We start from the raw sequence: 13575 nt of genomic DNA on the forward strand, positions 1-13575 counted from the left end.
GCTCTGCTAACGCATTCCTGGATGCTGACAATGTCAAGTTCTTTCCTAATATCCTCATTTTTAATATGATATTGCCATTGATGCCATCTGTTCACGCCTATAATCTTTCTCAGGACTCTCATATCTGTGGTCTCTAGTCTTTGGTCAAGTGTTTTACTTCTGACCCAGCTCTCAGATCCATAAGTTAAAATTGGTTTGAACACAGTCTTGTATACAGCTAATTTAGTGTTCCGACTAATTTCTTTCTTATTCCATATGAATTTATTCAATTGACTTCCCACGATACCAGCTTTGCTGATTCTGTTGTCTATTTCTATATTTAGTTTACCATCTTCAGTAAAAATTGTGCCTAAGTAGCTGAAATGTTTTACTTGTTCCACAGGTTCTCCATTCACAACACAGTTGACATTTTCAATGATTCTGCCTATTTTCATTGTCTTTATCTTTTTATTGCTGACCTTCATACCATATCTATTACAACAGCTATTCAATTTAGTCAGAGAATCTTCCAGACTTGTAGCGGATTTATTTAGAAGTATAACATCATCCGCATAAAGCAAAGAGCTGACATTAACATCTCCAATTTTGATATCAGGTTTAATACCACATTCCTTCATAATGTGATCCATATAGATAATGAATAACAGAGGGGATAATGTACATCCTTGTCTCACACCAGTTTTAACATTAAACCATCTTCCTGTACTTCCTTCAATTCTAACTGCTGACTTGCAACTCAAATAAAGACTAAGTATTGCTTGATATAATGCCCCATTGACACCATATAACTGCAGCGTATTGAATAGCTTCTCTCTTGGCACCTTGTCATATGCCTTTTCCAAATCGACAAAACTTAAATACAGATCTTTGTTATATTCCCATGCTTTCTCGACTATTTGTCGTAAAGTGAAGATCTGATCCTGACAGCCTCTATTTGGCCTGAATCCAGCTTGTTCTTCACCAAGCTTTTCTTCCACAATTTTTCTCAACCGTTTCTCAAGTATACTTGCATAGATCTTGCCAGGAACACTCAGTAGGGAAATACCTCTGTAATTCTCACATTCAGTTTTATTTCCCTTTTTATATATGGGTACTATGAGAGCTCTACTCCAATCATCGGGAATTCGTCCCTCTGTCCAGGCTTTCTGAACTATGCAGTGCAGCCACTGTAAGACTCTTATACCACCATACTTCAGCATTTCTGGTCGAATATCATCTACTCCTGCTGCCTTTCCACATTTCAAGCCTTTGATGGCTTTTTCTACTTCAAGTATGGATATGTATTCCTGACTGCATGCCTGGTCAGTGTTTTTTACCACTGTGCTGTCATCACTGCTTGTTTCATTTAGCAGTTTTTCAAAGTAATTACTCCATACTTCAAGGATATCTTTTCTCCTGTTTTCATTTCACCTTTATCATCTCTAATTCCTTTTACAGCACTCTTTCCTCCATTCCTAAGCTTCTTCAACAACCTCCAGAATATTTTGCCACCTTCTTGATATTTATTTTCTATATTCTTGCCAAAGTCCTCCCATGACTTTTGTTTAGCTAGTTTTACACACTGTTTAGCTTTCTTACATTTGTCTCTGTATTCTGTAAGAGTAAAAGCTGACTTATTTGCCAGGAACTTTTGATATGCTTTCTTCTTTTCCTTCACTGCCTCTTTGACTTCCTGTGTCCACCAGGGAGTTCTAATTTTTTTATCCTTGCACACAACCTCACCACATGCCTCTCTGGCAGAATCAATCAATGTTTCCTTCAGAGTTTGCCACTGAATCTCCAAGGTTTGATTCCTGTTCTCAAACTCTTTCATTTTCTTTTCAATAATATTTCTGTATTTTAGTCTACAGTTCACATCTGAGAGCTGCTCAACTTTTATTCGCTTTAAAACTTTCTTACATGTTATTCTTTTCAATATGAAATTCAATTTTATCCTGCTCAAGACTAAATAGTGATCACTTCCAATTTCAAATCCTCTGTACACTCTGGTGTCCTGCACCAGGGAGAAAACATCACTATCAACAATAACATAGTCAATGAGACTTTTCTTATTCCTAGCCTCTTCTCTCCATGTGAATTTGTGCACATTTTTATGTTGGAACATGGTGTTAGTAATAACCAGTCCATGTCCAGAGCAGAAATCCAACAGATATTTGCCATTATTATTAGCTTTGCTCTTTTCTCCAAATTTTCCCAAAATATTTTTGTACGTCTCACAATCATTTCCTACTCTACTATTTAGATCCCCAACAAGGACCAACTTTTCCTTTTTCATTGTGTCAGTTGCTTTTTCTAAAGCCTCAAAAAATTCCTCCACTTCTACCTTAGTAGAACCTTCTGTGGGACCATAGGCACAAATAAGTCTCATTGTCCAGTTCCCCATTCTCATATTTGCCCACATTACTCTACTTGAGACTGACTGCCATTCAAGAAGATTAGCCTCGTATTTTGTGTTGAATACTATGGCTACTCCTTCTTTTCCTTGATTGTCATTGCCTGAATATAACATTTTGTATTTATTGCTCAGAAAGATCTCACCAGTTTGGTCTTTTTTGTTTCAGTCACCCCTATTATGTCGATCTGGTACTTATCTAATTCCTCAGCTAGCTCCATTTCTTTGCCATTCAGGCTTCTTACGTTGATAGTACCGATCTTTAACTCTGGTGATGTTGAGTTGGGGTTTGTTTTCAGATTTGTTCCAGTAGCTGACTTTTCGCTGTTCGCCCTGGTTCCCTGGCGAAAACAACGGGGGCCTTGTTTAACCGGGCGACGCCCCAGCCAGCAGGAAATTTTGTCATGTTGTACCATCATTTTTTATTTTGGTTTAACCAATAAGAATACAATTTGGTCGGCTAAATCCCAAATTGCCAGCCCATCCTCGTTCGTTCAGTATCAAAGTAGATACCCAACAGGGTGCACCACGAGAAGGTGAGGATTGGACATTAGGTCAGAAGCCCTGGTCGGTTCTCCGCATTCCTTTAAAGGCTATGTGGAGGTCTCCTCTCAGTTATACAGCTTTGACCCTTAAGCACCCCTACATAAATGACTTTATGTATGTTCACTGATAATTTCGAACAAAATAACTTATAAACCTATTTAAGTTTCTGTCTGTATGAGATACCAGAAAAATTGACACACAGACTATTTTGTGTTGCTTAGCAGATACATGCTCTTTCACAATGTTTCTTATTCATAAATATAAAGTGTTAGACTTCTGTACAATACTTTTTTTTTTTTTAATGTTGAGTCCATACACGAGAGGTTGGTAGATCAACTTATATTACATTTGCACCGTGTATGGGTTCGAATTAGTGTTTATTTGAATAAACAGTAAAAAACAGGCTTAACCTTAAATGAAACTTGCATTTTTCATACCTCAGTTTTAATCCAGAGTGACTGACCCAAACTAAATGCATTTTCCTTTCCCTCCTCTCTGACATCTATATGCTGATTAATAGCATCATGAACTTTCCACGTTACTGTCAGATGATCTGCTCCCTAAAGAGATAGCAACATTTATTATTTGAGAATTTGGCAAACAAATCTAAAATAATAAATAAATAAAATCAATAAATAACAACAAAAAAAAGTATATCCAATTCTTTAGATTCCTTCAAAATTAGTGAAATTCTATGCCTGAAAGACACATCTGTTAGTCTTTTGTTAAAATTCTATTGTTAACTGTCCACAACTGTAAAAGTATAAATCTTGTAATAGTCTGTGTCAAACTTTTCTCTCCTGACCTTTATCACAGAAATGTTTGTGAAGAAGGAAACTTTTAAATAATTAACTTCCTCACTGTTTTTTATAATCTAAAAGTTCTTATCTCCAGGCTTTCAAGAACCTAAAAAAATGCTGAGATTCTTTTTTACCATTTTATTATCAAAGCACCGTGTGTGTGTGTGAAAATTTAGTATAAAAAAGGTATATAAATTAATGAATTGCTACACACTTTTCCATACTTTACAAAAGAAAAATAATAAAAATTATGAGGCCAAAATTCTTTTTCTAATACTTATTAAAAAAAAAACTGGAGTGACAAAAAATATAAACATTAAACTCCAAGAAAAAAGTACAAAAATATTTGCATATGTAGACCAATCATATCCTTTAGTGTGAGCTGCATATAGGCATAAGTGAAATAAATTTAATAAAAATGGTAACAGAAGGTATACAGTAACACCAAGTAGAATTAAAATTTACACTTCAGACAATGAATATTTCAAAATCAAAGTTGACCATCACATTCCTGATATGTACCCTCAGGGGTGTATTTCAATCCACCTACATCTTGGTCTTCCTCTGGGTCTTTTTCCTGCCAACCTGGCAAAGAACACTTGTTTAGCTAATCTTTCTTCTTCCATTCTGTTTAAGTGGCCATATCACTTGAGATTAGCTCTGCTAATACATTGCTGAATGCTAACAATAGCAAGTTCTTTCCCAATATGCTCATTTTTAATAATCCTGACATTGATGTCATCTGCTCAGTCCCCAAATCTTTCTCAGGGCAACTTATATTTGATCAACCTGATCTCATACCTGTGGTCTCCAGTCCATCTGATCAAGAGCTTTATTTCTAATCCAGCTCTAAGATTCATAAGTTAAAGGTTGGAAGACTGTCTTGTATACAACTAGTTTAGTGTTTTGACTAATCTATCTCTTTCTCATTCCATATAAATTTATTCAGTTGACTTCTTATCACACCAACCTTGCTAATTTTGCCGTCTATTTCCAAATTTAATTTTCCATCTTCACTAAAAATTGTGTCTAAACAGCTGAAATGTTTTACTTGTTCTATAGGTTCTCCATTCAGGATGCAATTGATGTTTTCAATGTTTCTGCCTATTTTCAATGTTTTTTTTTTGTTGCTGATTTTGATACCAAATTTATTGCAACAGTTATTCAATTTGGTCAAGGAAAACTGCAGACTTGTCCTGGATTTATTTAGGAGTATAACATCATCCATATAAAACAAAGAGCTGAGATTAACATTTCCAATTTTGATATCAGGATTAATATCACTTTCCTTCATAATGTGATCTATATAGATGATGAATAACAGTGGAGATAATGTATACCCTTGTCGCACACCTGACTTAACATCAAACCATCTTCCTGTATCCCCTTCAAATCTTAATTCAAATATTATTGCTTGATATGTCCCATTTACACCATATAACTGGAGCATTTTGAACAGCTTTTCCTCTTAGCACCTTGTCATACACAGTGTGCTGGTTAAGTAATGAGATTGATATGTTACATTATTCACAGGACAGCTTTGTGAATAAAAGTAACAAATGTGTTTATAAGAACTTTACTCACCTTTGCAACGAGTTGCCTGGTATTGTACTACGTACGTACTAGGACTACTTGCATTAGCTCATGCTAGTATTCACCGATATTTTTATAGTTTACTATATTCGGCATGAAACTCTTTGATTCCAATCTCTGAGTTTCTTATTCGGTTTTAAAACAATGTGGGATTTAATATCCCCTTAATTGAAATGTGTTTATAGTTTTGACCACTAGAGTGTATTATAATCAGAGGTGCAACTTTTGAGTTGGGTGAAGCAGCAGTTTTGTGTGGCAACCATTGAAGTAAGAGTGTGTGTGTGTGAGTAGAGTATCAGAAATTGCATCATGGAGCAAAGAGCTGTGATAAAATTTTACTGAAAATTAGGAAAACTGCCACAGAAGAGTATCAAGAACCTAAAAAAAAAGTTTATGGTGATGACTGTCTGAGCCATGCATAGGTGTTCTGGAATTTAAAGAGGGGAAGGGAGTCAATGAAGGATGAACCATGCTGTAAGAGGCCAGTTTCAACACTGCTGGAATTATCCACCACAAATTTGTTCCTGAGGGCACCACAGTGAATGGTCAATATTATTTAGGAGTAATGTATGTCTGTATGCCCACATGTGACATGTCAGGAAAGAATTGTTCCACAACAAGCGCACTGACTGTGAAACGGTTTCTGTCTTCAAGGTTAATCTGTGTGATCGAAGCCCCCCCCGATTTGGTCCCTGCAGACTTTTTCCTTTTCCCAAAGATGAAGTGTGCCTTGAAAGAGGAGCATTTCAGCAAACATTGAAGAGATTCAATGCAGGTGTGACCCAAAGACCATAGGAGGGTCCTGATCAGGATTCCACTGAGCCTTCGAACAACTGTATGACAGATGTAAACGTTTTTGTGGAGTTGGAGGAGATTCTGTGTATTTGACAATCCCAAATATAGTTCTTTGTTTTGATATAATAATTGTTGTTTCTTAATAGGCACACTCATCTCATCTTCCTTTTACCCTGCGGTGTCGAGGGTTTATTAATCATCGGATCTCAAACCGTTCACAGGATAAGGTGGTCAGCCCTACGACCCGATGTATCCCATGTCTGTACTGTTGAGTTCTCAAGGCCGGTTTGCCTGCCTTGCGGGATGAAAAACTCCAGGATAAACTGGGGGAATAACCCCATAGGCACACTGTGTATGCCTTTTCCAGATCTACAAAACAGATCCTCGTTATATTCCCATGATTTCTCAACTATCTGTCTTAAAGCGAAAATCTGATCCTGACAACCCCTGTTACACATGAACCCAGCTTCTCCTCCAGAATTCTTCTTAGCAGTTTCTCAAGAACATTTGTATAAATCTTACCAGGAACACCCAGCAGAGAAATCCCTCTGCAATTCTCATATTCAGCTTTATTTCCTTTTTTGCATGAATACTATGAGTACTTTACTCGAATCACCTGGAATTTGACCCTCTGACCAGGCCTTATGAATTATGCAGTGTAGTCACTGCGAAACTTTTATACTTCTATATTTTAGCATTTCTGGTCAAATATCATCTACTCAAGCTGCCTTTCCACATTTCAGGTTTGTGATAGCTTTTTCTACTTCAAGTACAGATATATATTCCAGATGACATTCCTGTGTTTTCTAACACTATGCTGTCACTGCTTGTATCATTTAGCAATCTTTCAAAGTAATTACTCCATGCATCGAGAATATCTTTACCTCCAGTTTTCATATACCTGTTATCATCTCTAATTCCTTTTAAAGCACTCTTTCCTCCATTTTTGAGCTTTTTCAATATCCTTTAGAATATTTTACCACCTTCCTGATATTATTTTCAATGTTCTTACCAAAGTCTTACCATGAAATAAGGAAAAAGTTTTATTTAGCTAATTTTACACAATGCTTTGCTTTCTTACATTTTGCTCTGTTTCTCTAAGAGCACAAGTTAACTTACTTGCCACGAACTTTCAATATGCTTTCTTCTTTTCCTTGACTGCCTCTTTAATTTCCTGAGTCCCCTATGGAATTCTGATTTTTCTATCCTTGCAGATTACCTCGCCACATGTCTCTCTGGCTGAATCAATCAATGTTTTCTTCAGGATATGTCACTGAATCTCCAAGGTTTGGTTCTCGTTTGCAAACTCTTTTATTTTTTTCTTGAATGATTTTTGTGTATTTCAGTCTACAGTTCATTCTGAAAGCTCCTCAACTTTGATTCATATTAAAACTTCTTTATATATCTTTTTTTTTTTTTTTCCAATATGAAATTCAATTTTCTCCTGCTCTTGACTAAATAACGATCACTTTCTATTTCAAATCCTCTGTATACCCGTGTTCGTTAAGTAGTGGGAAAACACTACTATCAACTACAACATAGTCAGTGAGCTTTTCTTATTCCTTGCATCTTCTCTCCATGTGAATTTGTGCACATTTTTATGTTGTAACATGGTGTTAGCAAAAACTAGTCCATGTCCTGAGCAGAAATCTAGTAGATACTTATTATTATTATTATTATTAGCATTGCTCTTTTCTCTGAATTTTTCCAAAACATCTTATACGTCTAGTAATCATTTCCTACTCTGCTGTTTATATCTCCAACAAGGGCCAACTTTTTCTTTTTTGTGGTGCATGTGTCAGCTACCTTCTCTAATGAATGGAATTCCAAGCCAAATTAAATAATGGAATTCAGTCCAAATTAAAAGAATTAGCTTAGAACTTAGCTTCATTAATAATTTCTGTATCTACTTTGCCACTTTCTAGAATCTTTTTCAGGATTCTACAAATCTTTACACAAACACAGCAATGACTGTTTAAACATTGACCATTCAATGATAGAATAGTTTATTTTTGGAATATTTTGCTTTTTTGACCATAGATCAATAAAACAGTACCTTGTGGTTTTCTATTTTTCAGGTCATCAATCCAAATCTCCATATGTTACTAATGATCAAGTAAACTAATTTTAGAGAAAATTAAACTAATATCATTCTTTGCATAACAGGATTTTACAAGGACTTCCTTGTATCTTTCATCAATCTTTCTTGCTTTCCTATTTAACCTTTCTTCTTTTTCATATACTCCACAAATGGTTTTTCTAATATCCAGACATATACTATCTAATCATAATCAGTGAGAATGCATGGTAAGATGTTACAACACGAGTATTGTAAATAGCTAGTGGAGAGCACATATAGAGCATAGCAGTTCACTCATAGTGGGCTAAGGGCATTCATTGATGATATGAGAAAGATTCTCATTAATCTGATTCCTTTTAATAATTACTGCAGTTAACAAGTGTTTAAGTTTCAATGATGTAAAGAGGTGGGTACAAACATGTTTCAGTTTGTAATAAGAAAAAATGATTTTTCTTATTACAAACTGAAATGTTTCCATCAGTGACTACTAGGAACAGTGATTAAACTTAACATCCTCACTGACTGTTTACAGTGAAACTAAAAATAATGCTGATATCAGTGAGATATATTATTAAATTAAACATAACAACCTTTGTGTACAGATTTCTATTCCAAATTAATAATTTAATCTGGCAGTGAAATTTTTCACTGACAAATTATGTAAAGGTATTTAAATGAATTTATAAATCTTTAAACATCACCTATATCAATATGACTAAGATGTACCTATGCCATACCTCCTCATGATTTATTCATTATGCATGAGAAAAAGGAATATAAGAAAAATAATTGTTTCAATAAATTATGAAAAGCATTTGTCAAAAAATACTAATGAAATTACTTTCATCAGATTGCTAATTGTTGAAATTATTATTAAATTAATTTAAAGATGCCAAGAAATAATATTCTTGTTTAATCCTCTATCCAAGTACAAGCAAACAAAGTTTGCATGTGAAGTATTTTAATGACTAGGCTGGCTCCCACTGATGACATCAATAAAGGTCAAAACCAGTTTGGGTAGTGGCTCTTCCCCCATAATGCATTGCATTATACACATATTCAAAAGGATGTGTGCTTTGCATTATGGAATACTAAGGAATTTAATGAGAAGTCATCAGTCCTCTATATACAAGTAACCTAGTCGTGAAAATTCCTCATGCACAAACTTTGCCACTTGAATAAAGGATTAAACAAGAATATTATTTCTTGGCATCTTTAATTCATTACATTGCTGCACTTCTTTTTTCATATCTTGTCTTTTGCACATAATGCTTTTCTGTGAATTGTCTTTCAAAGAATATTTTGGGAACCTGCATTTAGAACTTACATGCTTATATGCATATCACCAAATCATAATCAATACACATTATAGTAAGATATTTTATGATTTCAAGAAATTTTATATACAATCAACCTCTTGCTAATATAATAGCATTATAATGATCTCATCTATCATAGAACTACTACAAAGTCTTATAGCATCAAACCATTACTATGGTAAAGAAAATGAACCATAGCAATCTTTTTATTACAACAGCTACCATATTTTTTTGATCCCTCCACAGTCATTATACAGTGAGAGTTGAATTTACTACTTGCCAACATAGAAAAGTTCTATTTAGTAATAAAACTGAACTGCTAAGTCCATTATCAGTAAAAAAAAAAAAAAAACTCCTGGGAGCAGTTTGTTTTATTGGATGGGGTAAATAAAACCTTTTCATCTGAAAGAATGTTGTGCATGGAATAAATGTGAAATAGCAATATACTCCCCCACCTCTTAAAAAAAACTTTATTCGCAATTAATATTAAAATTTAAGTAACACTGACTTACAGAATCAGGAATAGTGTTTTGTTTGTGCAACCAAAGTAATTCTTTCCAGAATGGATAGAAACTAATGATTTTGTTTCCATTTTAAAAATAAGCATATCATATTTTGTATTGCAATCTTAAAAAAACTTAATTCTAGTTAGATAGGGTGTTAGTGTCCACAGCCTGCATATGTCAGTTAGTGTGTGGAAAGCAAAACCTGGGTTTCTTGGATGGAAAACCCTGCTATCTCCGTAAGAGAATGGGTATCCAAACTACACTTGAAAATTCCATATGAATATTTCTCAAATCCCAGATGGTATTAGAAACTAGATCTTTCGAATAAAAGAGTGTTATTAGATGTTTTAAAGGAATAAGTGGTAGATATACTCCATATTTAATAACAGCTGAGATATGTACAGAAAAATAGAATTTATTAACTCCAATATATTTCATCCTATGCTACAAGGATATCATCAAAGAGAGAAGACTGGTTGACAGCATTCTCAGCCGAATAAACAGGAGAATACTCTATTAGAGTTCAAAGAGAAACAATTGTTAGCATTTGTAATTCAAATACAATGTTACATACAAAAAAAAAAAAAAACTGTTGATACTTAAATATAAAGATCCAATAGGCTTCATTTCGGCGATATAAACATTATTCAAATTAAGGGAATATTAAATCCCACATTCTTTTAAACCGAATAAGAAACTCAAAGATTGGAATCAGAGTTTCATGCAGAATATAGTAAACTATAAAAGTATCGGCGGTTACTAGCGTGAGCTAATGCAAGTAGTCCTAGTATGTAGTAAATCTCAGGCAACTCGTTGCAAAGGTGGGGAAAGTTCTGAGCACTAATCTTGGTATTTTCCATAATGTAAAAACACATTTCCTAGGAAATGTATGCTGTTATTACATTATGGTGGGAGGTCACTACCCAGACCAGTTTCAGCCTTTTTTGAGGCTGAAATATAAGCATATGAAATATGAAATGAAATATGAGGCAGATATAGTATATGAAATGAAATATGAGGCAGATATAGTATATGAAATGAAATATAAGGCAGAGTATATAAGTTCTTTTCGCTATACCCTTTGGTATCTATTTGGTCTAGCTACTCACTGATGAAGCCTCAAAAAAGGCTGAAACCGGTCTGAGTAGTGACCTCCCACCATAATGTAATAACAGCATACATTTCCTAGGAAATGTGTTTTTACATTATGGAAAATACCAAGATTAGCGATCAGAACTTTCCCCACCTTTGCAACAAGTTGCCTGAGATTGTACTACATACTAGGACTACTTGCATCAGCTCACGGTAGTAACCGCTGATACTTTTATAGTTTACTATATTCGACATGAAACTCTCTGATTCCAATCTTTGAGTTTCTTATTCGGTTTTAAAACAATGTGGGATTTAATATCCCCTTAATTTAAATAACTGTTGATAATTTTAATTACAAAAGCTATTTGTTTTCCTTTGAATTCTAGTAGTGTAGTCTCCTGTTTATTCAGCTATGACCGAGAAATAAACAAGAAAGTATGTGGTATGTCTTGTGACCCATGTTTTGAATGTTGCCAATAGATCTTTTCTTCACTCCCTGATGATGTCCTTGCAACATGCTGAAATATAGTGGAGTTAATAAATCCTATTTCACTATACACTTGTCAGTCATTATTAAAAATAGAGTATGCAAGGGGGGGGGGTATTGTCACCAGCGAATGCACTAAGACAATGGTTTTCAAACTTTTTAAAGAGAACTCCCCCCCACACTTTTCATAAAATAGTGACACTTATAGTTTTCTTAATATGATTTTCTAGTAAAACTAAGATGTTCTTACAGTTTTTTGATAGTACACAATTATGCTTCAAACCTAACTTGGTATCTTAATGACAATAAAAAAAATTTCATAAAAATAAACACTAATAGTGACAATTGGTTGCATCCCCCCCCCCAGAAAGGGCCTTGCACCCCTGAATAGCTGAATACCTGTTTGAAAACTGTACTACGGCGATACCATCTATTATGAAAAGATTTGAAAATTGAGACATGAGCAGAAACATTAGAATAACAATAAATAAATATGGATGCCAATTATGTTAATTTAGTTTTGTAGAATTTTTGTTTCATGTCCATTTTCAATACTGCAGGAAGAGATAAACATAAAAATAAACAATTAAATTAAAAGCATGTGATATTAAATGTGCTATCAACTACAGGAGTATAACCCCATCTACATTATTAGATTTCAAGGAATAAAATAAAAATAAAATTTCAAATGTAAATAATTTTAATTGCAATTTTTATGAAAGAATATTACCTAGGATAATTTCCCAAAGTTCAGAAAGTTTAAGACAATCGTTTTTGTTGAGGTTAGGATTGTGAATGTGTGCTTTGTAGCTTTCTTTATATAATCTTTCCAAAAGAAAATAACTTTTGTGTAGAACTTTAGTATTATTCCATTGAATTCTATGCTTAGTAGAGAAGGTGTGGCTAGTTAAACTAGATTTATTGGGCTCTTCAAGTAAAATACCGTATAAGACGACTCTCGAATACCACAGAAAACCCCCTCGAAATCATGGGTCGTCTTATACGCCGAGTATAAAAAAGGGAAGCTTAATTTCTTGGATGAACATTTAGGTAGTTACATCATTATATAAGAAAATAGGCAGTGTTTATAAACAAATCAGATTAATTTTTTTGTTACATAAATTTATTTAAAATATTACAATAGATGTAAGTCTTAAAAAACAGATAATAATTATTAATATCAATTTTCATGTTAATTTTCTTCATCATCTGTTGAAAACAGTTCTTCAGATTCATTGTTTAAATCAGGGGTCAGCAACCTTTTCAGATTCGCAGGCCACATTCAACTTTATTTTTAACATCCGCAAGCGCAGCAGGATTGGTTTTCATGTTCATTCTCGTAATGACGTCTAATATTATATTCCTTCATAACAGCAACACTATTATGACAAATAAGGCAAAGGGGCTCACCCCCATTTTCAATAAAGTAATTGAATTTTTCAATAATTAAATCTGCTGTTCCATTTATCATTAAACCTTCTCCTTCATCTACAATTGCACGTTTTCTTGAACCCATTTTTTGAAATTATTTTTAACATACATCCTCTGAAAATAATAGTTGATTGAATTATATTAAAAGTCAGACCAGAGGTACACGACTGCAAAAGTGTACCAAAATCTCGGTTGTCATCGGATGAAGTCGCCTTTGTTATCCCCACTCATGATGTCTCAGACTGTTGACTCGTGGCAAGTTGCACGGCGATATCACGAAGTATAGGTATAAAATTATTTTTAATTTATTATTTAAATAATTCGACATGTGGGCCACATACCATGTAAATATGGTCAACCCTTTATGAGCCACCAAAAATTCACGTTTAAGCTGCATATGGCCAGCGGGCTGCCAGTTGCCGACCCCTGGTTTAAATGATCGTCATATGGATCCCAGTTCGAATCTGGTGAATTTATTTCATTTTCATCATCATCATCAGTGTCCCACAACAGATCATCTTCCGTACCTTCCAT

The 13575-nt window shown here is 34.1% G+C and overlaps 1 protein-coding gene across 1 annotated transcript in view; it reads right to left on the minus strand.

The window, feature by feature from the left end:
- Spt6 (transcription elongation factor Spt6) overlaps positions 1-13575 on the minus strand; it is a 651062-nt gene that overhangs the window by 104800 nt on the left and 532687 nt on the right. The window contains exon 36 of the mRNA XM_090401053.1: positions 3376-3498. Coding sequence (XP_090257179.1) covers positions 3376-3498 — 123 coding nt within the window. The remainder of the gene's footprint in view (positions 1-3375; positions 3499-13575) is intronic.

This window comes from Typopeltis vanoorti, chromosome 11 (genome assembly GCF_054136105.1).
Source record: "Typopeltis vanoorti isolate ZY-2024b chromosome 11, IOZ_Tvanoo_1.0, whole genome shotgun sequence".
Classification (NCBI taxonomy): Eukaryota; Metazoa; Arthropoda; class Arachnida; order Uropygi; family Thelyphonidae; genus Typopeltis; species Typopeltis vanoorti.